Source organism: Dendrobates tinctorius, unplaced genomic scaffold (genome assembly GCF_039654945.1).
Source record: "Dendrobates tinctorius isolate UK_male_01 unplaced genomic scaffold, ASM3965494v1 ptg000069l, whole genome shotgun sequence".
Classification (NCBI taxonomy): domain Eukaryota; kingdom Metazoa; phylum Chordata; class Amphibia; order Anura; family Dendrobatidae; genus Dendrobates; species Dendrobates tinctorius.
This window is the reverse complement of record NW_027361737.1, coordinates 28,209,453-28,232,162: the sequence shown is the minus strand read 5'-3', so window position 1 is coordinate 28,232,162 and position 22,710 is coordinate 28,209,453. Positions and strand designations below refer to the sequence as shown.

The 22,710-nt window shown below is 44.9% G+C and overlaps 1 protein-coding gene across 1 annotated transcript in view; it reads left to right on the top strand.

The window, feature by feature from the left end:
* The window catches only part of GPC1 (glypican 1), a 108,745-nt gene extending 91,990 nt beyond the window's left edge, over positions 1-16,755 (top strand). The window contains exons 7-9 of the mRNA XM_073581287.1: positions 12,403-12,536; positions 12,630-12,805; positions 16,096-16,755. Of these exons, the coding sequence (XP_073437388.1) occupies positions 12,403-12,536; positions 12,630-12,805; positions 16,096-16,307 (522 nt within the window). The 3' untranslated portion in view covers positions 16,308-16,755. The remainder of the gene's footprint in view (positions 1-12,402; positions 12,537-12,629; positions 12,806-16,095) is intronic.
* Positions 16,756-22,710: the final 5,955 nt, after the last annotated feature.

Below are 22,710 nucleotides of genomic sequence, written 5' to 3'. Positions count from 1 at the left end.
GGAGGATGACTTGCAGGTCACCCTAGCGCCTGATGGGTGGCGGGAATCGGTGTTAGAGGTTCGGAGAGTTTCCTCATGTTTAAACCATCTGGAACAATTGAAAAAAGTCCACTTACGCTGGTACTATTACCCAGTTAAAGTTGCTCACTTTGGCCCTCAGTGCTCCCCATTGTGCTGGAGAGGCTGCGGTATGTTGGGGACACTTAGCCACATGTGGTGGTCATGCCCGAAATTACTAAATTTTTGGGCTAGCCTAGAGGACGTGATAGCTGAGGTAACTGGGATCCGGATGGCCTTACAACCCAGTATGGTTTTATTGCATATCAGTTTGGATGAGATCCTGCATGTGTTGAGAGGAGTGTTCTCACATTTGTTTATAGCCGCTAGACTGGCAGTGGCATCTAAATGGAGAGTGGCCAGCGCTCCGACCATAAAATTTGTGATTGACAGGATGAACCTTCATTGCCATTACAAAAGGGCTCTGGTATTATCTGCGTCATCTAAAAAGAAAAAGTCCCAGATTTGGGAACCGTGGCTTGGTAGCCGGCTCTCCTTCAATCCACCGTGATGATGCTTGTGCTACTTCGATTCAGGGTCTGATATTCCCTGCCCGCGATGAACCCTGCTATGTGTCTAGCTTATATGCCACTTTGATATTCAGGAACCTGCACTTTAGCAGGTCAGTTTCTGTTAAGACCTTTGATCTAAGTAATTTACAGTCGTATACTTAGGTGTACCTATCCCCTCCCCGCCCCCTTATTCCTTGCCTCCTACGTTTGTATGTCTGTTTTCTTGATGTATTATTAATCTACTCTGCACTGTTTGCAAATTGATGTTTTTTCCTGTTTAACTATGTAAAATTTCAATAAATATGATTTTGGGAAAGAGGAGAGTTTGTGCAGCAGGCCTTCATGGTAAAATAGCTGCTGGGAAACCACTGCTAAGGACAGGCAACAAGCAGAAGAGACTTGTTTGGGCTAAAGAACACAAGGAATGGACATTAGACCAGTGGAAATCTGTGCTTTGGTCTGATGAATCCAAATTTGAGATCTTTGGTTCCAACCACCATGTCTTTGTGCGACGCAGAAAAGGTGAACGGATGGACTCTACATGCCTGGTTCCCACCGTGAAGCATGGAGGAGGGGGTGTGATCGTGTGTGGGTGCTTTGCTGGTGACACTGTTGGGGATTTATTCAAAATTGTAGGCATACTGAACCAGCATGGCTACCACAGCATCTTGCAGCGGCATGCTATTCCATCCGGCTTGCGTTTGGTTGGACCATCATTCATTTTTCAACAGGCAATGACCCCAAACACACCTCCAGGCTGTGTAAGGGCTATTTGACCAAGAAGGAGAGTGATGGGTGTAATGTCACATGTGACTGGATACACCGCCTCCAGCAGGGCGAATTTCTATAACACCAGTGAACCTGGATACACCGTCTCCAGCAGGGCGAATTTAAACAGAGTTAAGGGAAACACCAGGGAAACCATTACAATGGAGGGCCCTACAATAGGGAACGGGGACATGGAGACCTCCTGCACTCCCCTGAGTCAGTGTCCCTACACTCCTGCCGATCCCTAGGCAGGTTCCGCACCTGGCGACGAGCTGGATACCTCAAATCCCTAGCTCGCCCTGCATCTATCCCTTTCTAGTGAACTGGACGATGCAGAAACTAATCCCACCACTGCACTAATACACACACAAGAAAAGTAACAAACAGGGAAAAACACCACTTAGCTTTGCTCTGTTGCTATTGCTCCCAGCAACAGAGTACAACACCAAAGTTCAGCTTCACCCTTGAAGCTCGACACCTGAATTCAGCTTCCGCCTGAAGCTATTACACCAGAGCTCCCCTGAGCTGCCAGGAACTCCACTCTCTAGTTCCTTCCTTCACCAGACTTGGTAGGAAATGAGCAATATCACAAACAGTGAGTGAGACCACCTGCTACTCCTTTATAGGTAGGAGCCAGGGAATCACACCTGCTTCATAATCACGTGCAATAACACTAGCGGCCACCGGGGGCAAGTAAACTAAAGCAACCAGAGTGTAATGACCCTAACGGCCACCGGGGCAAAACTAGAACTAAAACAACCACAGTGTAATGACCCTAATGGCCACCGGGGGCAAAACTAACTTTAAGCCAACAGCTTAAAGGAAAAAAAAAGGTTACTTGTGCAAAATCTTTCATAATCCAACCTGGATTATGACAATGGGGTGCTACGCCAGATGACCTGGCCTTCACAGTCACCAGACCTGAACCCAATCGATATGGTTTGGGGTGAGCTGGACTGCAGAGTGAAGGCAAAAGGGCCAACAAGTGCTAAGCATCTCTGGGAACTCCTTCAAGACTGTTGAAAGACCATTTCTGGTGACTACCTCTTGAAGCTCATCAAGAGAATGCCAAGAGTGTGCAAAGCAGTAATCAAAGCAAAAGGTGGCTACTTTGAAGAACCTAGACTATAAGACATATTTTCAGTTGTTTCGTAGTTTTGATGCCTTCAGAGTGAATCTACAATTTTCATAGTCATGAAAATAAAGAAAACTCTTTGAATGAGAAGGTGTGTCCAAACTTTTGGTCTGTACTGTATGTGTGTGTATATATATATATATATATATACACACGGATTTCTGTTAATTTCCTAAAATGCATATATATAAACCTTAGTGTAACAAGTTTGAACTTTATTCTGGAAAATCCTCAGGTCTTTGCCCAGCCTTGCTCTCATTAGTACAAAATGCTGATGTAACCCTTATAATCTGAGTCTTTACTTCCAAATTTAACTCCAAGCCATAACCCATGTTACAGATGGGCCAAAATCAGTGGTGCGCTGCAGTGCTTGAACCCCGTTTTGGTTTAGTTCTCGCCGCAGTCTTTTGTTCTGTTATTTTTGGCTTCTAGATAGCTGATCAGTGCAGAATGCTGCGGACTCACCGTTTATGGCTTACTGAGGACATATTAATAACTGACAGATTGTACGTTATAAATAATTCTTATTATAAGCTTATTCCCAAGTGTTCCCCACCCAGCGCCAAGACTTAAAGGGCAAATTACTAAGTGCTGAAAATGGGCAGCGAATACAGAGCAGTAAGATGTCGCTTGGAAGCATATTCATTTCTGTTAGTTGCATGCTTCATGGCGATTTGTTCAAAAATCTTAAAAATGTTTTTAATGTCTGAATTTCGACTTGTAATTGATCAGACAAGCTGCGTTTCTGGAATTGGGCTTTGGTCTCTAGGAATGTGTAACTTGTCTATTATGTCAGAATCCCTCATTTGTTTGGTATTAGTGAAACCAAACAGCAGAATGTGACAGGGACTCCGTCAGGGCAACCGGGGCAGGAACCTTCGGGACTGTGCATATGGGGCCTCCTACTGAACTGATACAAATATAAAAACTTCCTGTTAGGAAAAAAAGTAATTCTAAATAATAATAACCTTATAAATCACACAAAAGGCAAAACTCTCAATACGCAGTCATGTCAGGTACAGTAAAGAGTCTCCCAGCCCAGACTAATAGTAGAAACTAAGCAGATAGCATTAAAGGTGATGTAGCTCCTATAAAAAAATAGTATACCTTAAGGGCTCATGCAGACGTCCACGCAAATTGGTCTGAGATCAAACCGCAATTCAGAGGCTGGCCGGCAGACCTCCTGACCCGAGTGTGACAACAATTCTAATTGCTGCCTTTATTCTACAGAAACTGAAGTTTACCCAAACATCATAATTAGGGTCCTCAGTGCGCCCTTGGTGGGGCCGAGAGGCTTAGCGCACTGTTTCTCAGACTCGTTTTGTATGCCCCAACCTTCCCCACTGGACATATGCAGTGCTGGTTTGCCTGAGCATACTGGGCAGACACTGCTCACTCTACGTAAGCCAGCACTGTGAAGCGCCAGTGTGGGTGGAACGGTGTGTGGGGAAGATGACCTGACGGACGGACTTGTCAGCAAGAAGGAAGGATGGTTTGTGCACTTTAGACAGATGTTAGTTATGACCGAAGGAAACAGCTGGGAAAAGTATAGATTGAGTGCAGTACCTTGGGTTGACCACAAGAAGGCAGGGGAGAGCGTGAGTTCAGGACTTGACAGCAGCCTAGGGCTTTAGAAACCGTTGGTCATGGGGGGCGGAGTTACAGGGAACCGGGAAAGTTATAAATAGGACAGGAAGGTTCCAGAAAGTTCCAGTCCCGGGAGGAGCTCTGAGGAGAGGAGTCAGTGAAGGAGTACGTGCTGTGAGGGGAGCTCAACTAGGGGACTGAGGAGGAAGGAAGTCAGGGGGGTGGCCCCGACACGAAGAACCGCAGGACAAGGCCCCGGGGGAAACATACCAAATTGCTGACGACCTCTGACCAGTAAAGTGCTGTTGATGAACAGGCCTAAGGCGGCCACAGTGACCAAGAGGGGAGGAACGTCACTACGCTAAAAGTACGGTGTATGTACCCGGGCCTGGAAACGGAAGGCCTTGGAAGAATTGCGGTGTACTGCTGAGATCGTCAGGCGGACGACTAAATAAACTTGGACCTGTTGTACCCGAAATCTGCCTCCATCTTGTGTCTGTGACGTCTGTGCGCGGTAAATGAGGGACCACTCCCCAGTCCGGCCTACCCCTCTACATTTGGCGTAGTCGGCAGGATCGCCGCTGCCAATACTCTACCTTCAGCGGCAAGGCCTGCGCCAGGAGAACCCAAAAAGGACTTGAGTTTGCTCACCTGTGGATTACCAGTTTGCTCACCTGTGGATTACAAATTTACTCGCCTGTGGATTACAAATTTGAGATTTGCTTCCGGATCCTTGGCTGTCATCAGAAGATCCGGGGCGGTACCAGAAGCCGGACAACATGGCTGTGGTAGTCCAACGCCAGGAGGAGGCCCAGGCGTTTGCAGATGCTTTGGATGGACTGGGGCCGTCTCAAATTCACCCCTGGGGGAAGCGGTGTATATCTAGAGACTGCCGCCCCCTCATCCTGGACCCGGGAAGATGGGTGGAAAAAGCCGACCATTGCCCCACCCAAGAAAGGGAGTGACCCGGGTGGGTAGACCTGCCCAGGGAACCTCCCCGCGGAGCTGTCGGGCCTGGAGGCCGGCTCCGCCGGATGGTGGGGTGAAAATCAACGGCCGGGGAAGGAGCAGTGGGAAAGGCTGCTGGGAACCGCGCAGGGCTGTGGAGTCGATAAGCCACAGTTGCGACTCCGACTCCTGGACTTTATCAGGCTCCGACTCTGGCTCCGACTCCAGCTCCGACTCCGACTCCTTCATAAATGGCCAATTCATAACAACAAATTTACTGTTGTAAAATATTAAACATCGTGCTTATTCAGTTTCTCACCATCATATGTATAAGTAATCAGACCACTTAGAGCAAAAACTACATTTATTAGAATACAATTAGAATATAGCAAATAACTTTTATAAACTTTTCTAAACTGTAAGTAAATATGCAATAAACACTTTTATGCAGTTAATAAGAAGAAATCTATAAATTTGTCCTCAGAAAAAGTATTGCCCCTGTCAGATCCTCCTTCATGGATGCCCTCAAATCTGATCTAATTATTTTGAGAGCAGAGAACAACCTCTCTACACTAACTTGTGTTGGTGGCAAAGCAGTAACCACTCGGGCAACATCTCTGACAATGTCAGGATACAGAGGAATCGCTTGTTGCACTGTTATTTTTGATGAACGGTCAAATTTCTCAGTTTCTTTTAGTGCACATGAAAAATTCTGCTGAAATGTACTAGCTGTGTTCCTTGATGGGGATGACTCTTCTATGCGGGAACGCTTTGCACGGTCCTTGTGATCCAAATATTTTTCGAAATTAAATTCTTCATCAGTTGATGATGAGGGTGAAGATGTGGCAGGACGACCAAATTCTTCTTGTTCCTCCTGACTGTTCTGCAACCCTTTCATCCTTACTGCTATTTCAAACAGAGCTTCTTTTCCTTTACTTAGCTGTTGATCATCTAGAAGAATCCGATGCATTGGGTCTACATAAACAGCTGCCAAAAGAATGTTAATTTGTAATAGTAGCTCCTCTCTCCGTTTCATTGATGTAGCAATGCCACTTGCAATTAACCCACCTCTTTGGGACAGGCGAAACATCAGGTTCTTCCACTCCTTTAAGAAAATACCTGGAGTTAAGTCCTCTGCTTGTAATTTTTTAGTCACTGTAAATGGGTGCTCTAGCAATTTTTCCAGCTCAGTCACCTGATTCCACTGACTTTCATTTAGCGTCAGTTGAGGGTTAGCCATGTCTACAAGAAAGGTTTTCAGTTCAACCAAGCGCTGAATCATTAAGTAAGTACTGCCCCATCGTGTGGCTTGATCAATAAATGCCCCTTTTCCAGCACGTCTCTTCAAAATTGAGTCAACTTTAGGGGTTCTGGCAACAGTAGCCAATTTTCTCACCTTGCCAATCAGTGCAGCAGCATGTCCTTCTTGCAGACTGTCTCTTATAGCCAGCTGTAGCGTATGCACAACACAGCGCATGTGATGAATGAAAGAACATATTGACACAGTTTCAACAAGATCATCTAAACTATCATGTTGCTGTTGATCTGAAGCAACTTCAGTTTGCTCCACAGTTACAATACTGTGTTCCTCTATTTCAAACATTTCTGTGTCTGTGGACCCAGAATGTTCTTCTAGCTGCTGGTCACCATCATTACTCTCATTCATTAGCTTAGTAGTACTTATCATATTTGAAGCATTGTTAGTTACGACAGAAAGAACTTGCTCTTTTTTAAGTTCATAGTCTTGCAGAACCTTTTCCACCAAGACCTGGAGAAACTCACTGGTGTGATGAGCTTTGGTGTCTTTTACTGCCAATGTCTTGGTAACTATTTCATTTTTGTCACAAACAAATCGGACATTGATGGCAAAATAGTTCACTCTGTGACGTGTGCAGGCATCCATTTTAAGAAACAGAAAGCGTCCCTTGAGAGTTTTTTTAAGTTCTTCCTTTTGTTTAAAAGCTTCTTCGATTACTAATTTTCTAATACTCTCTCTCTCCAGAGAAACACCAAGCTTGCGGGCCATTTCCCCATTCAGACACATAAAAGCTGGTCGTGAAAATAATGAAATAGGCACACTATCCTTTACAACAAGCTCTATGATCTGTTTTTTAAATGTATCTACTGTCATTGTCACAGTAACTTTGTCACTGACAAAATATCTTGCAACTGATGGCTGCAAAGTTCTCTGCTCCTTTGTTTGGCTGGAAGAGCTGGGCACTGGTTCATTGGTGTGGATGCAGTCTTTCTCATCCACTGCTTTCAGTACTTCTGGATGAAAGCGCTGTAAATGTCTCTTTAGATTAGAAACTCTGGTAGGAGCATTTTTATCTTTGCCTGAATATGCACTCATCTTGGCTTCACAGCATTTGTTTTCGTCTGGATCATTTGTCATACACTGACAGACATAATGTTTTCTATCTTGAGTGATGGTGAAATGTTCAAATACAGCTGATTTAATGTGATGCTTCTTTGACATTCTCAGGTTTTTAATTCTGCATTCACAATCCAAATGACAATTGTTTTTCCTAAAAACAATTGTACAAAATTATTGCCAGGTAGTACAACTGATATAGTGGTCAGTAATACTGTTATTATTCCTCATGTACTCACAGTTAACTGATGCAAAGTTTGTTGAAAGGATAATACTTCTTACAGTCTTCCTCTTCTGAGTAGCAGGCAGCTGTGAGATGCTTGGAAGACGCACACCTAGTATGATCTAGTCTAGAGGAGGAGCTTTACTACTAAGAATTTGCAACACATTTTCACTTTCAGTTTCATACATTGTAAGTAGGGGGGTTGGGGCAGCATGAGGTTAACCAAGTATAAGATTAGATAAGGGCAGTGGAGAACAGTGACACACAAGAAGTAAGAAATGTCTCTATCTCCAGCAGAACTGCTTATCACTGTTGTTCATAGTTTGATAGAACATATATATTTGAGTAACATTTATAAAATTCATATGAAAGTTCAATTATGAAATATTAATACATTTTTTTTAAAGCTGGAGTCGGAGTCGGTACATTTCTACCGACTCCGACTCCAACCAAAACTAACTCCGACTCCGACTCCGACTCCACAGCCCTGGAACCGCGGCGGCTGGAAAAGCGAGCGTGTCCCCGGCGGCACCCCAGGAAAACTCCGTCCCCACGTTCCATGTGTCAGACAGACCTCGGGGCCCCGACACCGGCCCTCAGCCTCCCTGCCCGACCTCTTACGCTGTGGTGCCTCCCGCTCTGGAAGATGGCGTGACCCCCGCCAAGCTGACTGTCGCTACATCGATCCCACTCCCAGTCACTGCTGTGATCGGGCCGTCCACTGCTGTGGTGGACTCACCGGCACTTGCGGTCGCTGCTCCATCTGTGGCCCTGCCTGCGATTGATTTGCCGAAGTCCGTGGTCGCCTTGAGTCCAGCTGTGGCCTCCCCCGCTGCCACGCCAGCCTCACTGCTAAAGACGGCTGCGGCCTATTCAACAATGGAGCCTGCGGCCGCTTCTGCCCTGCCCCCGACCTCGACAGCGGCCCGCCTACCGGACTCTGCGGCCTAAACCGGACCCTCCGCTTGGGTTGCGGAGGTAATCGAGAAAAAGAAGGCCAGAGAGCGGGAGATCTGGGGGCTGCTTCATGAAAAAGGGAGGCTGGTTTACACAAATGTGGAAAAGGGTTATGGATTCATCCGGGACCTCGCCACTGGTGAAAAAGTATATTTAAATGTGACATTCATCTGTCACGGCCGGGCTCTACAGGAGGGAGACTCAGTCTCTTACTATAAGGATTACTGCCCCCGCGGTTACTACGCTTTTGCGGTGATCGCTTGTCCTGAAGGCTACGTGTCCCCGTAAAGGGACTTATAGAGACACCCCAAGAATCCTGGGACTTCACAGCTGTGGAGTCCCTTGCTGAGTTGGTGGAACACCGGCCGTCAGGAGATGGCCTGGACTACCGGGAATTCGACGCACCGTTGTACAGTTCACAGGACAGTTCTACGTCCAAGTTATTAGAAAAGTTTTGTTTGCTGAAAGTTGATTACTCCTAACACAGCGGGGATGCATATGGGGAAGTACTATTGTCAAAGGAAGGGGGAGTATGTCTGAAAAAGGGGGTTACTTGTGCTATTATAAAGTTGGTTTAATGTATAATATGCATAAGAAGAATGCAACAGGTCCCGGGTTTGAGGGTCTGTGTGACAAAGGGTCTGTGTGACAGAGGGTATGTGTGACCGAGACACCGACTATGACTTGTTTTATAGTGAAGGACAAAGAGATGGAAGATATGGAACCAGACAGTGGTTCCAAGCCAGGTCCCTGACACCACTGACACCCCAGGAGAATAGGCGGGCGCTGACAATGACTTGGTAGGCGTAAGGCCTCGGTCATGGCGTTCCGGACAATTGACGGTGACAGAAAGTAGGGGAAGGTACATGCCGTAGAGAAATCCGGGTGTACCTAGCCCAACTTGAAAGAAGTTGTCATGTGGCGTGCGCGCCGGCGAGTAGCAGTAGGCTGCTCGAAGCATGGTGCTCCCGGTCTGGTTCGGCCCCCGCGTGTGGTGGGTTTGGCCCAACAACCTGTCCGACAACAGACAGGAAAGCTTCAGAACGACAAAGGTAGGGAATACGATTGTCGGGGACGACAATAGATAAAGGAAGGGGGAGTGTAGGGAAGGTGACCTGACGGACGGACTTGTCAGCAAGAAGGAAGGATGGTTTGTGCACTTTAGACAGATGTTAGTTATGACCGAAGGAAACAGCTGTGAAAAGTGTTGATTGAGTGCAGTACCTTGGGTTGACCACAAGATTGCAGGGGAGAGCGTGAGTTCAGGACTTGACAGCAGCTTAGGGCTTTATAATCCGTTGGTCATGGGGGGCGGAGTTACAGGGAACCGGGAAAGTTATAAATAGGACAGGAGGGTCCCAGAAAGTTCCAGTCCCGGGAGGAGCTCTGAGGAGAGGAGTCAGTGAAGGAGTACGTGCTGTGAGGGGAGCTCAACTAGGGGACTGAGGAGAAAGGAAGTCAGGGGGGTGGTCCCGACACGAAGAACCGCAGAACAGACGAGGCCCTGGGGGAAACATACCAAATTGCTGACAACCTCTGACCAGTAAAGTGCTGTTGGTGAACAGGCCTAAGGCGGCCACAGTGACCAAGCTGGGAGGAACGTCATTACGCTAAAAGTACGGTGTATGTACCCGAGCCTGGAAACTGAAGGCCGTGGAAGAATTGCGGTGTACTGCTGAGATCGTCAGGCGGACGACTAAATAAACTTGGACCTGCTGTACTCGAAATCTGCCTCCATCTTGTGTCTGTGACGTCTGCGCTGTAATTGAGGGACCACCCCCCAGTCCGGCCTACCCCTCTACAGGTGCACTGAGGATCTCAGCCACTCCGAGGGTGCACTGAGCTCCCTAACAAGCATGTCTGATTAAACCTTCAGTTTCTGTAGGATCGAGGCAGCGATACATCACTTTAGATCCAGCTTTTATAGGGGCTATATCCCCTAGTAGGCTATGTGTATGGTTTATACTGTTAGTTTGGGATGACAGGTTTCCTTTAAAGGGGTTGTCTTATGACAAGCATTTATAGATTATTCACAGGATATACCATAAATGTCTGAGAGAGATTCCCTGAGCTTATAAAAGGGGTCTTCTTTTTATTACATTGTTAGGCCATGTGCACACGCTGCGGATTAACCAGCGGATTTTTCCACGCGGATCCGCAGGTAAAACCGCAGGTAAATTGACCTGCGCATTGGCCTGCGGTTTTCCCCTGCGGTTTGACACCTGGACAATGGAAAAGGTGGCAAACCGCAGCAGAATCCGTAGAAAGAATTGACATGTTAATTCTTTCTGCGGATTTAAAACCGCAGCTTTTCCGCAGTGAAAAACCGCAGCATGTGCACTGCGGATTGTAAATCACATAGACTTACATGCTACTGTACACTGTCTGCAGGACTGCTGCGGATCCGCAGGGCCAAATCCGCTACGGATCCACAGCAGAATCCGCAGCGTGTGCACATACCCTTACTCTTTGTCCCTGGGCTGTATCAGTTTAGCTTCAAGCCAGATGATTGGGCTGAGCTGCAATGCTAGACACAGTGGACAACACATTTTATGTTCCACAGTCTAGTCTCCTGCCTAGATTCTTCTCTGGGGTACTCCCAGTTAGGACAGACGGGGATATGATGGCAGATAAAATCTCACGAGTTCCCCTATTAAGTAGGAGAGAAACTCTTCTATGCAGGGTTTCATTTCATGATCCAGGTCTTCTTCCGCCCAGCTTCTTCTCTAGGATACGCCAAGTCAGTACACATAAGAAATGATGCAAGACAAAATCTCCCATGAGTTCTACTACTGAAGAAGATGTGTTACCAGGTCAAAAAAATTTCCCTGCAGTGCCACTGTAGGGGAAGTGGACCCTTATGTTTCTGTTGAAAAACCGGATTGTCCATGTAACGAATAGACATTTTAGTTCAGGAAGAGACATTGTGTAGCCACAGTGAGACGCCATGCATTCAGATGACCAAAATCAGTGTGTACTTTAAGGTTTGGGGACATCAGTTTAAAAGGATTTTATCACCGGGTTGTTGTCTCCTAATCCTAGAACAGAATAATGTAGAGAAAGAGACTCTGATTTCAGTGATATGTCGTTTACCAGGCTAATTGCTGTAAGTTTGACAAAATCACTGTATTAGCTGCAGAGACTTTCATTGGAGGGCTGGTAAATCTGCTGAATTTTTATGAGCTCTGTATAACCCACCCCCTTATCACTGATTGGCAGGTTTTTGTTTACAGTATGCATAGGCAGAAAGCTACCAATCAGTGGTGGGGGCGCGGTTATACAGAGAACTGGTAGATATGCAGAAGATAAAACAAGGGCGAGAAAGAAGTCCAGTAAGTGATACATTGCTGGAATCAGGGTCTCAGGGTTAGCAAAAGCCTGTTGTACGATTCCTTTTAAGAATACTCACTAGAGTTGAGCGACTTTGGTCGGATCTGGTTTTGTGAAACCCGAATGAAACAAAATTTGAGTCGGATGAAACTGGTCCGACTAGGACAAAAAAAGTCAGAGTTTTGTCCGAAACCCGACCCCAAAGCAAGTCAATGGGGAATAAAAGTCGGCATTGATTGGATGAATGTCATCCGCTCAATGCCGACTTTTATTTCCCACTGACTTGCATTGGGGTCGGGTTTCGAACAAAACTCTGACTTTTTTTGCCCTAGTCGGACCAGTTTCATCCGACTCAAATTTTGTTTCATGAAACCCGATCCGACCAAAGTCGATCAACTCGAATATTCACCTTTAAAGTCAACTTTTTAGATGAAGATGGGAAATATAGAATATTAATAATTAAACCTCCAACACAATCTACCTAAATTAACGATGGTAATATGTTTTAAAGGTTTCAGATGTAAAGGTAATGCTCACTGAAGTTCAAGATTATTGGGTGTCTCTGCCAAATATATTCTGCAGCGAAAAGGTTATTGCTGGTCCAGGAAATGAAGACAAGTGTTGGAACGGAATGGCCAGAGCAAGGTCAGTCGTGGTCATATCTATTATCCAGCTGAATAAAGCATTTTCTTTGTATTTCTTTTGAACTCTTCAACATTGTACGTTGTTTTTCTTTAGGTACATGCCTGAGCGTATGGGCAGCGGACTCGCCAACCAGATAAATAATCCTGAGATTGATGTGGATATTACTAAGCCTGACATGACCATCCGTCAGCAGATCATGCAGCTGAAGATTATGACCAATCGTCTCCGCGATGCCTACAATGGAAATGACGTGGATTTCCAAGACACAAGTAAGAGGACAGTACAAAATGTAATTCCAGAGCTTAATGGTGATCCCACAGGAACACAGAGGTTTGACCTTCTTACACTGATCAAATCAAAGATATCCTGTCCAGGCTGTCTCAGTCAGATGCATATTCTTCTTTCATTGAGCTTGGGGTTTGCTCCTTTCTCTGGGGATACCAATCATATGAGCAAACATTCACCAATGCTGAACCGATGGAATATTATTATATTATGATATTAAATGAATGCATGTAGAACAACTTCCTTTAAAAGTATTCTGATTAGTCAGCAGGGTGCTCAAAAAGGTCCCTTCTGCTGGTCCATGAAGGTCTTCAGATGAAAGGCTGTTTTACAAGAGATTTATTCCATAGTTAGTATGGTACTTCCTTCTGACAGAACTATGATTTCTCAAGGAAATGCTCCAATTCATACTTTGCTCTTGTGCACACAGGAGGGTGTCCAACCTTAGGGTACAAGTCTGCAGTCACTCTTTGTGACCGCAGACTTGTGAATCCTCATATCAGGTGAGGATTCTCCTGTGGCGGGAGCAGCGGACGTGTGACTATTAGGGGATGTGCACACGTTGCGGATTGCTGTGCAGATTTTTCCACGCAGAATCCGCAGGTGAAATGATGTGCATTTTACCTGCAGATTTAGTGCGGTTTTCCTGCAGATTTTGTGCAGTTTTCGCCTGCATTTTTACACCTGCGGATTCCTAGAATGGAATAGGAGTAAAAACGCTGCGGAATCCGCACAAAGAATTGACATGCTGCAAAAAATAAACTGCCGCGTTTCTGCGCGGAATTTTCCGCAGTATGTGCACAGAGGTTTTTGTTTTCCATAGGATAACATGGTACTGTACACTGCATGGAAAGCTGCTGTAGATCCGCAGGGCCAAAACCGCTGCGGATCCGCAGCCAAATCTGCAACGTGTGCACATACTCCAAGTATGTGACTTGAATACATGTGGTCATGTGCCGACTAGATGCGCCCAGCCTCACTCACTGCAAATGAATTGAGGGAGGCTGGACACGTCTAGTCAGAATGTGGCCGGAAGTAAGCAAATCACGATTGCTGTCACATGACCGCCTACACACAGTGCCGGAGAATCCCCACAACACGCAGTGCACACAATGTGAGGACTCTCAAGTCTGCAGTCCCATGGAGTGACTGCAGACTTTCAGCCTAAGACCGGATTACCCAATACAGCATCTGAATAGCTAAGTGGATCCCTGCAGGATGAAGACTTGTCTTGTAGTTTTATTGACTTGCCGGTTTCAAGAATTTAATTGAACAATTAATTTACCTATTTTTGTCACGTAAGCACCAAAACAGTATCACAAACTTGGTGAATTAAAAAAAATGCATCCCAATGAGCAGTGAAAATGCAAATTAGGTGAGGTTTCACTCCACCTCCAACCAAAAGCCTTTGCATGATACTGAACATTGTTATTTATCAGCCATGTATTAAAGGGAACCTGTCACCAGAAAAAAACGCTCTTAACCTGCCGATGTGTGGTTAATCTGCAGGTTAACCTGCCCGGCGCCTGCACTTACCTGAATGCTGTGGGGAGAAAATGAACTTTATTGCCCCCAGTAGTGTACGGGCTTCAGTCATGGGGGCGACACAGGTTCAGTCACCTCTCTGAGTATAGAGAGCGATGACCGCACCCCGATACTGACTAACAGCCGGCACTAATGCAATAGCCAGTGTCAAACAGGGCCAGTGACGCAGTTACAGTCGCCGCTCTCTATACAGAGAATAAAGTTAGTTTTCTCCCTGCAGAGTTCAGGTAGGCGCCGGGCAGATGAATAAGGCTATTAACCTGCAGATTATCCCCATATCTGCAGGTTAATAGCGTTTTATCTGGTGACTGGTTCCTTGTACTATGTAAAGTGGAAGATACAGCTGCTCTTAAAGGGTTACTCTACCAAAGAAGGAATCAGCTGCTTGTAAATGATTAATCAGAGTTTCTAGCTGCATAATGTACAGACAGATAGACAGCTACCAAACAATGAGAAGTCTCTGCCTGGAATCACCTCGGCTGCTCCTCTTCAATCTCATCTTACTCATCCACACACAGAATGAAGAAGGATAAGAGCACAGATCTGTAGCATTTCCATGCTGCACATTCCCGTCTCCCCCACACAGGGTATCTCCCAGCTCATAAGCATAAAGCCTCATAGTTTTCATATAGTGAGATCGTGAAGAGCCCTACTTTGGTCTCTTAAAAGCCCAGAGCTCTTAGATCTGGATTTAACGCACATTTTTTAGCTTTCCTAATTATATATATTTGGGAAAGGTTTTGCATTTTAGCCTTGTTTTACTTTATTACTAGAGCAGCAAAAAAAACTTAGCAGCTCAGACGACGCACAAGTTGGTAAAATGACCTTCCACTTAAAATGACATTTGTTCACCACAAATTACGGGACATGTGGCGATTGCTGAGATCTTTGTGCTGATTCATTTCTCTGGTAGGAAATTGTATTGTGAACCACTAGTCTGACACCGAACACAACCCATTTATATAGGAGTAGAGTCTGAATATGTTGTCACATATGATCCAACATTGCTTTTTACTTCAAAATCCACCTTAAGGCTTATCAGGAAACGGAGCAGATCACAGGCTGAAGCTAGCCGCACACAATAATGTCATCCGGAGCCTCCAATTTTGGATGGATTGTACCACAACCCAATGCATATAGAAGTTTCCTGATACTCTTCATGGCAGAAGAAACAAGTATCCGGCAGGTTGATTTCAACATGCATAATCATTTTTAGTGGAATTAAGCTGCAGCGAGAGTAGTCTATGGTCAGTAGGTATAGCCGGGTATTTGGTAGACATTAGTGATGAGCTAGCATGCTCGGGTGTCCTCCGAGTATTTGGGCGTGCTCGGAGATGTAGTTTCTGTCGATGCAGCTGCATGATTTACGACTGCTAGACAGCCTGAGTACATGTGTGGATTGCCTGTTTGTTAGGGAATTCCCACATGTATTCAGGCTGTCTAGCAGCCGCAAATCATGCAGCTGCGGCGACAGAAACTAAATCTCCGAGCACGCCCAAATACTCCGAGACCACCCAAGCATGCTCAGGAAAACCCAAGCAACGAGTATACTTGCTCATTACTAGTAGACATCTATCTGGAGTATTTGGTCTTGTTAGAAGACTTCTGACCAATTTATAGACTCTGCCCAACAAAGATTATCTGATAAACTGTCCTCAGCAGGGTTGATGAGCCCATAATGGATTTCAATCCTGGGTGTCATACAGCACTAACCTCTCTATTTTCGCAGGTGATGACATCAGCGGCTCGGGGAGCGGAGACGGCTGCTCCGATACCGTGTGCATCAAAACAGCTTCTAGAGACTCCTCTGTAATCCACACACGAACCCACGTCGTCCAAAAGGAAAATTCACCAGGGCTGAATGGAAACGCCAGCTTCAACTCGTGGGATCTGTCGCTACTTCTTGCCGCTTTGCTTGTGACACACGTTGCCAGGTGGTAACCTCTGTGAACTCTTATATAAAGGGAACGCGGCCACTTTTCTCCCTTAATAAACTTGACCTTCTTCTGTATTTGGAAGTAGATGAAAACGGAAAGGAAACGATTGCTGGAGATTAGGCCACTATAACACTGTGCTCTTCTGCAGGCCCCTACCTGTCTCCACATCTGTACATTTTTTTGTAATTGCGTGTATTTTATTTTCTGATACAGATAATCCATATCTGGCTGTTTTTTTTTTCCTTTGGATGATAGGAAAAAAAAATGTTAAAAGTGACATAAAACTTCACTAATATTGTGTCTCTTTTCTAAAATTAAAAATAAAATGACAAAAAAATTGTAAAATATTTATTAGTGCAAAGACACACCATTCTCTACATACACAGCTGACAAGCACAAAGGAGCAATGTATGCAATTTTCCTGGTTTCTATATAAAGTACATTTTTCTTCATATCGGTCGCTGGGAGTTTTATTTTGTCAATGCTCTGATTCAGCAGAAAGCCCCCGGCTCTGAGCATGGCCGCTGATTCCTGGTTACTCAGAAAACTATGACTTGGATCAGTAAGCAGGGAGGACTGATGTTGCAAAAAAAAAAATTGCGATTTTTGGCGTCTATACCACAGTCCCGGCTAGGTACTCCATTATGGGAGAGCCGTGGCCATGTCTGCCTGTCAAATTCGTCATCTTACGCCACTATAGTGTGTAACTTACTCCACGTTTCTAGCAACAGCGCACACTGGGTGTCAGCCAGTGAGCGCCACTTAGGCCGGTTTCACATTTGCGTATGAAGGATCTGCGGAGGGCTGCGGACTTCCTCCGTGAAGCTCCGCCCATGGCCGCACCTCCTCAGCTCCGCCTCCGTCGGCCTGCGTACCCTATCTTTAGCATTAGGTATGCAGGCCGTGCCGATGTATGCGGATGCCTCCGCATGCATCGTTTTGACGTTGTGTTCGGCGCAGGTCGCCACACCATTAAAACGATGCAGAGGCGTCCGCATACATCGGCACGGCCTGCGTACCTAATGCTAAAGATAGGGTACGAAGGCCGCATGCCGACGGAGGCAGAGCTGATCGGAGGAGGTGCGGCCGTGGGCGGAGCTTCACGGAGGAAGTCTGCAGCTCCTCTGTATGCAAATGTGAAACCGGCCTTAGTGAATCGCAATTATTGTCTTTTCATTTTTGCTGTAAAAACACTATACCGCTTTTAAAGGGAATGTTCCTTGCTACAACAAGACAAACTGTGTAGCCTGATCCTGTACTCATATTCTTTTATCTGTTCCCCAGTTCTTTCTAACTTGCATTTGGTAGGTTAGCGAGAAGAAGGGGAAGATGGGTGGCAATTTGACTACAGGAGCAGACCACACAAGGACTGTTTGTAGACATTTACTATTGAAACTTAAAGGGAATCTATCAGTAGGAGAGAGACCCCATAAGCTGTCTATACGGGCATTTAGGTCATAGGAAGCTGAATAAAATGATACCTTGATATCTGGAATCTGACATCTCATTCCAAAGTAATCCACATTTTCTAAATATATAAATGAGCTGTTAATATCTATGGGCTGGACGCAGATCGCCTTCAGACTCAAGCATACAGGGGTCCCCCCCCCCAAAAAAAAGGAAATTTTAACCAACAGATTTTGGAATAATAATAATTTAAAAAATTGGATGTGCTAAAAAAATGTTCCTGTGCTGAGATAATCTTATACATGTGCCCCTGCTGTGTACTGTGTGATGGCCGTGTCTGACCGTGCAGGAACATGGTCTGATCATACCACAGCTCTTATCAGATGCCTTGTTGTGGATAAATCATCTTTTATCACTGTATATAAATGACCTCTTCCAGGCTATGTGGAGGACGCTGCCTGGAAGATAACTCTGCCTCCAGAGCTTATTTTACATGACGGGTGAGTAACCAGTGTGATGGCTGCTCTTTGCTCTCCTGATCTCACTGCAGAGCCCTGTGTGATTATACCTGGCACATCTGCAGGTTCCTCTCAGCTCCCAGCTCACAGGCAGACAGGGTTGTAATATTGATGCAGTACACCAGAGCTCAGAGAGCTGCAAAAATCTGTCTGCAAGAAGACAAAGTTAATTTTTCCTGTTCTGTGTTAGTTACTTGTCTCACACTAGTAACTCTCTCTTCATATAAAATAAGCTCTGGAATCAGAGTTATCTTCCAGGCAGCGTCCTCCCCATATCCTGGAAAAAGATCATCTAAATATAAGAAAATGTGGATTTCTCTGGAATAAGATATCAGATCACAAATATCAAGGTGTCATTTTATTCAGCTTCCTATGACCTACATGTCCATACAGACGGCTTAGGAGGGTTCATCCTACTGACAGATTCCCTTTAAGTCTGCAAAATATAGTCTCAACTCTATGTTCATGTGAAATCTCATTCTTATTTTGTAACCTGATTTTAAGTCTGTTCCTGTTATTCCTCCTCGCATGTATGAATACATTGACAACTGGGCGGGACCGTTATCCTCATCATAGAGTGCACAGATACGAAATCAATAAATCCATACATTTCTGGTAGATGTAACAGAGGACCGACAATGCAACTTACAAATATTATGCAGAATGCAGTTGATTATTAAAACAGGCATCTTAATGGGAACCTGTCAGGTTCCCCATGTCCTCCAACCCAGTAGCATGCACTTATTTATAGTAAATTCCCTGTCTAAACAGCCTGTTATTAAAAAAAAATTCTATAAAAATGAGGTTTAAAAAAAGCATTTCTATTGTCCCCTTTTCCTATGCTAATGAGGGCTTTGATTAGTTGATGGGGTGTTTGTTCCCCAGATTAGTCAGCCCTCTTTCTATGTCACAATGCCTCTGTGGGCGTGATAGCATAATTTGCAGGAGCGGTCTTCACCAGATCCTGCAAATCTCACACACGCGCCCCATCGCACATTTTAGTAGCGTCACTGCAACGGGTGCGCGCTTTCTGGCTTCAGAGGTGCTCTGTGCATGACCGGAAGCCATCTTCTGAACTTCCGGTCATGTGCAGTGCCCCCTATGTGCTTGCGGTCCTCCTGCTTCAAAGGCGCATTTTGCATGACCAGAAGCTCAGAAGATGGCTTCCGGTCATGCAGACGTGTACACCCGGCTGCAGCGGTGCAGTGACGGTGCTGAAATGAGCAGCGCGCGTGCGAGAGCTTTGCAGGAGCGGGGTAATAACATGGAAAGAGGGCTGTCTAGTCTGTGACAGCCATCGCCCCATCGACTAGTCAAAGCCCTCATTAGCATAGGAAACATGGACAATATAAATGCTTTTGTAAAACCTAATTTTTTACAGAAAAATGTTACACGGGCTGTCAAGGCAGGGAATTTACTTATTAATAAGTGACTGCTGCGGGGTTGGAGGACATGGGGGACCTGAAAGGTTCCCTTTACAGGAGTTGACAGGTCTTATTTGAATATCCAAAGAAAAGTTCCAGGCTGCTGATTTAGTTTATTTTCCATTCATGGTGGAAATGACATATAGGATAATGGAGGTTGAGCAGCCAGTGGAAGGAGACATGGTGTTACCTCTTTAACCTCAAGCAGATAAATCCTATGCATGCCCTTCAACCAGATGTTCTGGGCTTGTTGGGGTGAAGAGAACAACTGTAAGGGACACTTGTAGAGTAATGAGGGCATATTCACATTACAATATAAATATAAAACTGAGTGTATGTCTGTATGTATGTGTGTATCAAGCCACACCCACTCCACATAGCAACCAATCACTAAGCATCTTTCATTTCATCAGAGCGGTTTAAAAGAGGAAAGTTGAGCTGTGATTGGTTGCTATGAGCAACAGTTTTCCTTGTAGACAGTTGTAGTAACTGAGGCCTAGTATTCTTATCATTTCAATGGTGTTATTGTCCTTCTGTAAAACTGGAAATAACACAATTTATTACCGTGCCGACGCAGACCACCCTCTGACACAGACTGCAGGGGGAGGCCAATATCACACAGGATAGGATTAGATACACGGCTCAGCAGACGGTATCACACAGGATAGGATTAGATACACGGCTCAGCAGACGGTATCACACAGGATAGGATTAGTTACACAGCTCAGCAGACGGTATCACACACGATAGGATTAGATACACAGCTCAGCAACAGGATGTGCCAAAGGAGAGGACATTTTCATTCCAAGAATTCCACTCATTCCATCTGATTTGCCTTTCAATTTTAAACGCCTCCAGTTTCCCGTTCGACTGGCATTTGCAATGTCCATTAACAATGCTCAGGGACAGTCCTTGAAAGTAGTAGGGATTGATTTGCAATCTCCATGCTTTTCTCATGGTCAACTTTATGTGGCCTGTTCAAGAGTTATAACTGCCAAAAATCTGTTCATCTTTGCACCGAAAGGAAAAACCAAAAATGTTGTTTATCAAAAGGCTCTTGAATGAGTTGAAAATAAAATACTACCAATACTTGGGTAATCATTTAGTTAATTTGTGTTGCAAATCTGTAGTGTTGAATATATGATGTGAAATGTTTTTATGTGTAATATAATCATTATAATTTGTCATAACTAACCACAGCTAGTTACTATGCCCGGGCAACGCCAGGCTCTTCAGCTAGTAATTTAATAACAACCAGGACTTGGACCTACAGAATTTAATGGAACAATTCACAAATGTGTTAATGAATACATGTATCTGGTCTATTACACTCAGTCCTACTGTGATCCATTTTTGGGAATCATAATTTTTAACGAAGTATTCTAGACTAGAGTTGAGCGACTTTGGTCGGATCGGGTTTCATGAAACAAAACTTGTTTCAGATGAAACTGGTCCGACTAGGGCAAAAAAAGTCGGAGTTTCATCCGAAACCCGACCCCAATGCAAGCCAATGGGGAATAAACGTCGGCATTGAGTGGATGAATGTCATCCGCTCAATTCCGACTTTTATTTCCCATTGACTTGCATTGGGGTCGGGTTTCAGACGAAACTCCGACTTTTTTTGCCCTAGTCGGACCAGTTTCATCTGAAACAAATTTTGTTTCATGAAACCCGATCCGACCAAAGTCGCTCAACTCTATTCTAGACTAATATGGACAAACAGATGGTACATGGAAATCCACAGAATAGAAATGGAAAATGGCACTTCCACCATATCACAAACCAAATTTCTTATGGATATTATTTGGAACAAACATGAGACTATCGATGATACTACCGATGTAGTATTACACTACTCCAAGAAAGCAGACCAAATAATGACTGAAGAAAAAGACATAGAACGAGAGTCGCTCACCAAACTGCACAAGAAAGAGTCTTGTTTTATTTATATTCAGAGATAACTAGCGTTATAAAATTAAATAGACGGGACGGGTAGCGTTTCAGCCAATCAATGTTTTGCGTGTCTTTCTGCTTGTACGGACCTGACAGCGTAGTGACCAAAGCGGATGTTTCTCATGTCTTCACACTTCTTCAGGTTTGACAGCATAGTGATGACAATGGATGTTTCTTGTGTCTTCCCGCTTGTACGGGGCTGACAGCATAGTGATGACAACGGATGTTTCGCATGTCTTCCCGCCTGTACGGGCCTGACAGAGTAGTGACCAAAGTGGATGTTTCAGGTGTCTTCAAACTTCTACGGGGCTGACAGCATAGTGATGACAATGGATGTTTCATTGTTCTTCACACCTGTACGGGCCTGACAGTGTAGTGACCATAGCGGATGTTTCATGTGTCTTCGCGCTTCTACGGGCCTCTCAGCATACTGACGACTGCGCTCTCTATATAAGCGCCTCTATGTCACAATAATCATACAAAGAAATAAACATTCACAAAATATGCTCAAACATAATCCCAAACCTTAAAGCATCATACGAATTCCACGACTGTCTCCCTCCCACTCAGGTACCGGAAAAAATTCTAACCTTGCAAAACGAAGGACAGTAGGATCGCCGCGATGTTCATGTACTTCATGTACGTGTGTAATTAGTCATGTCGCACATATACCAGTTTGAATAAAAAGATGTTCGCTAAATCAAAAATACAAATTTCTGATTGTTTTGTGAACATAGAAGAATTGGCAGAGGCAAAGTATTGCATATACCGCAAATTGTGTCTTACATGGTGCAAACTGTTTAAGTATACAACTAAAGGGGATCTGGCAGCAGTGATTTTAAAGGCAGCATGATGTAAGGGCTGAGAATCTGATTTCAGTGATGTGTCTCTTACTGGGCTGTGGGTTACTGTTTCAGTAAGATCAGTGTTTTCTCAGCAGGGGATTATCACTAGAGGATTAGGTGCTTGTGCCTCCTGGTAACTGCTCTCTTTAACCTCCCCCAAGATTGATTAGCAGCTTTCTGGCTATGCACAGTTTTTGCATAAAGCTGTCAATCAATGGTGTAGGCGGGGTCATACGGAGCTCAGCATTTGAGTGCTGCAA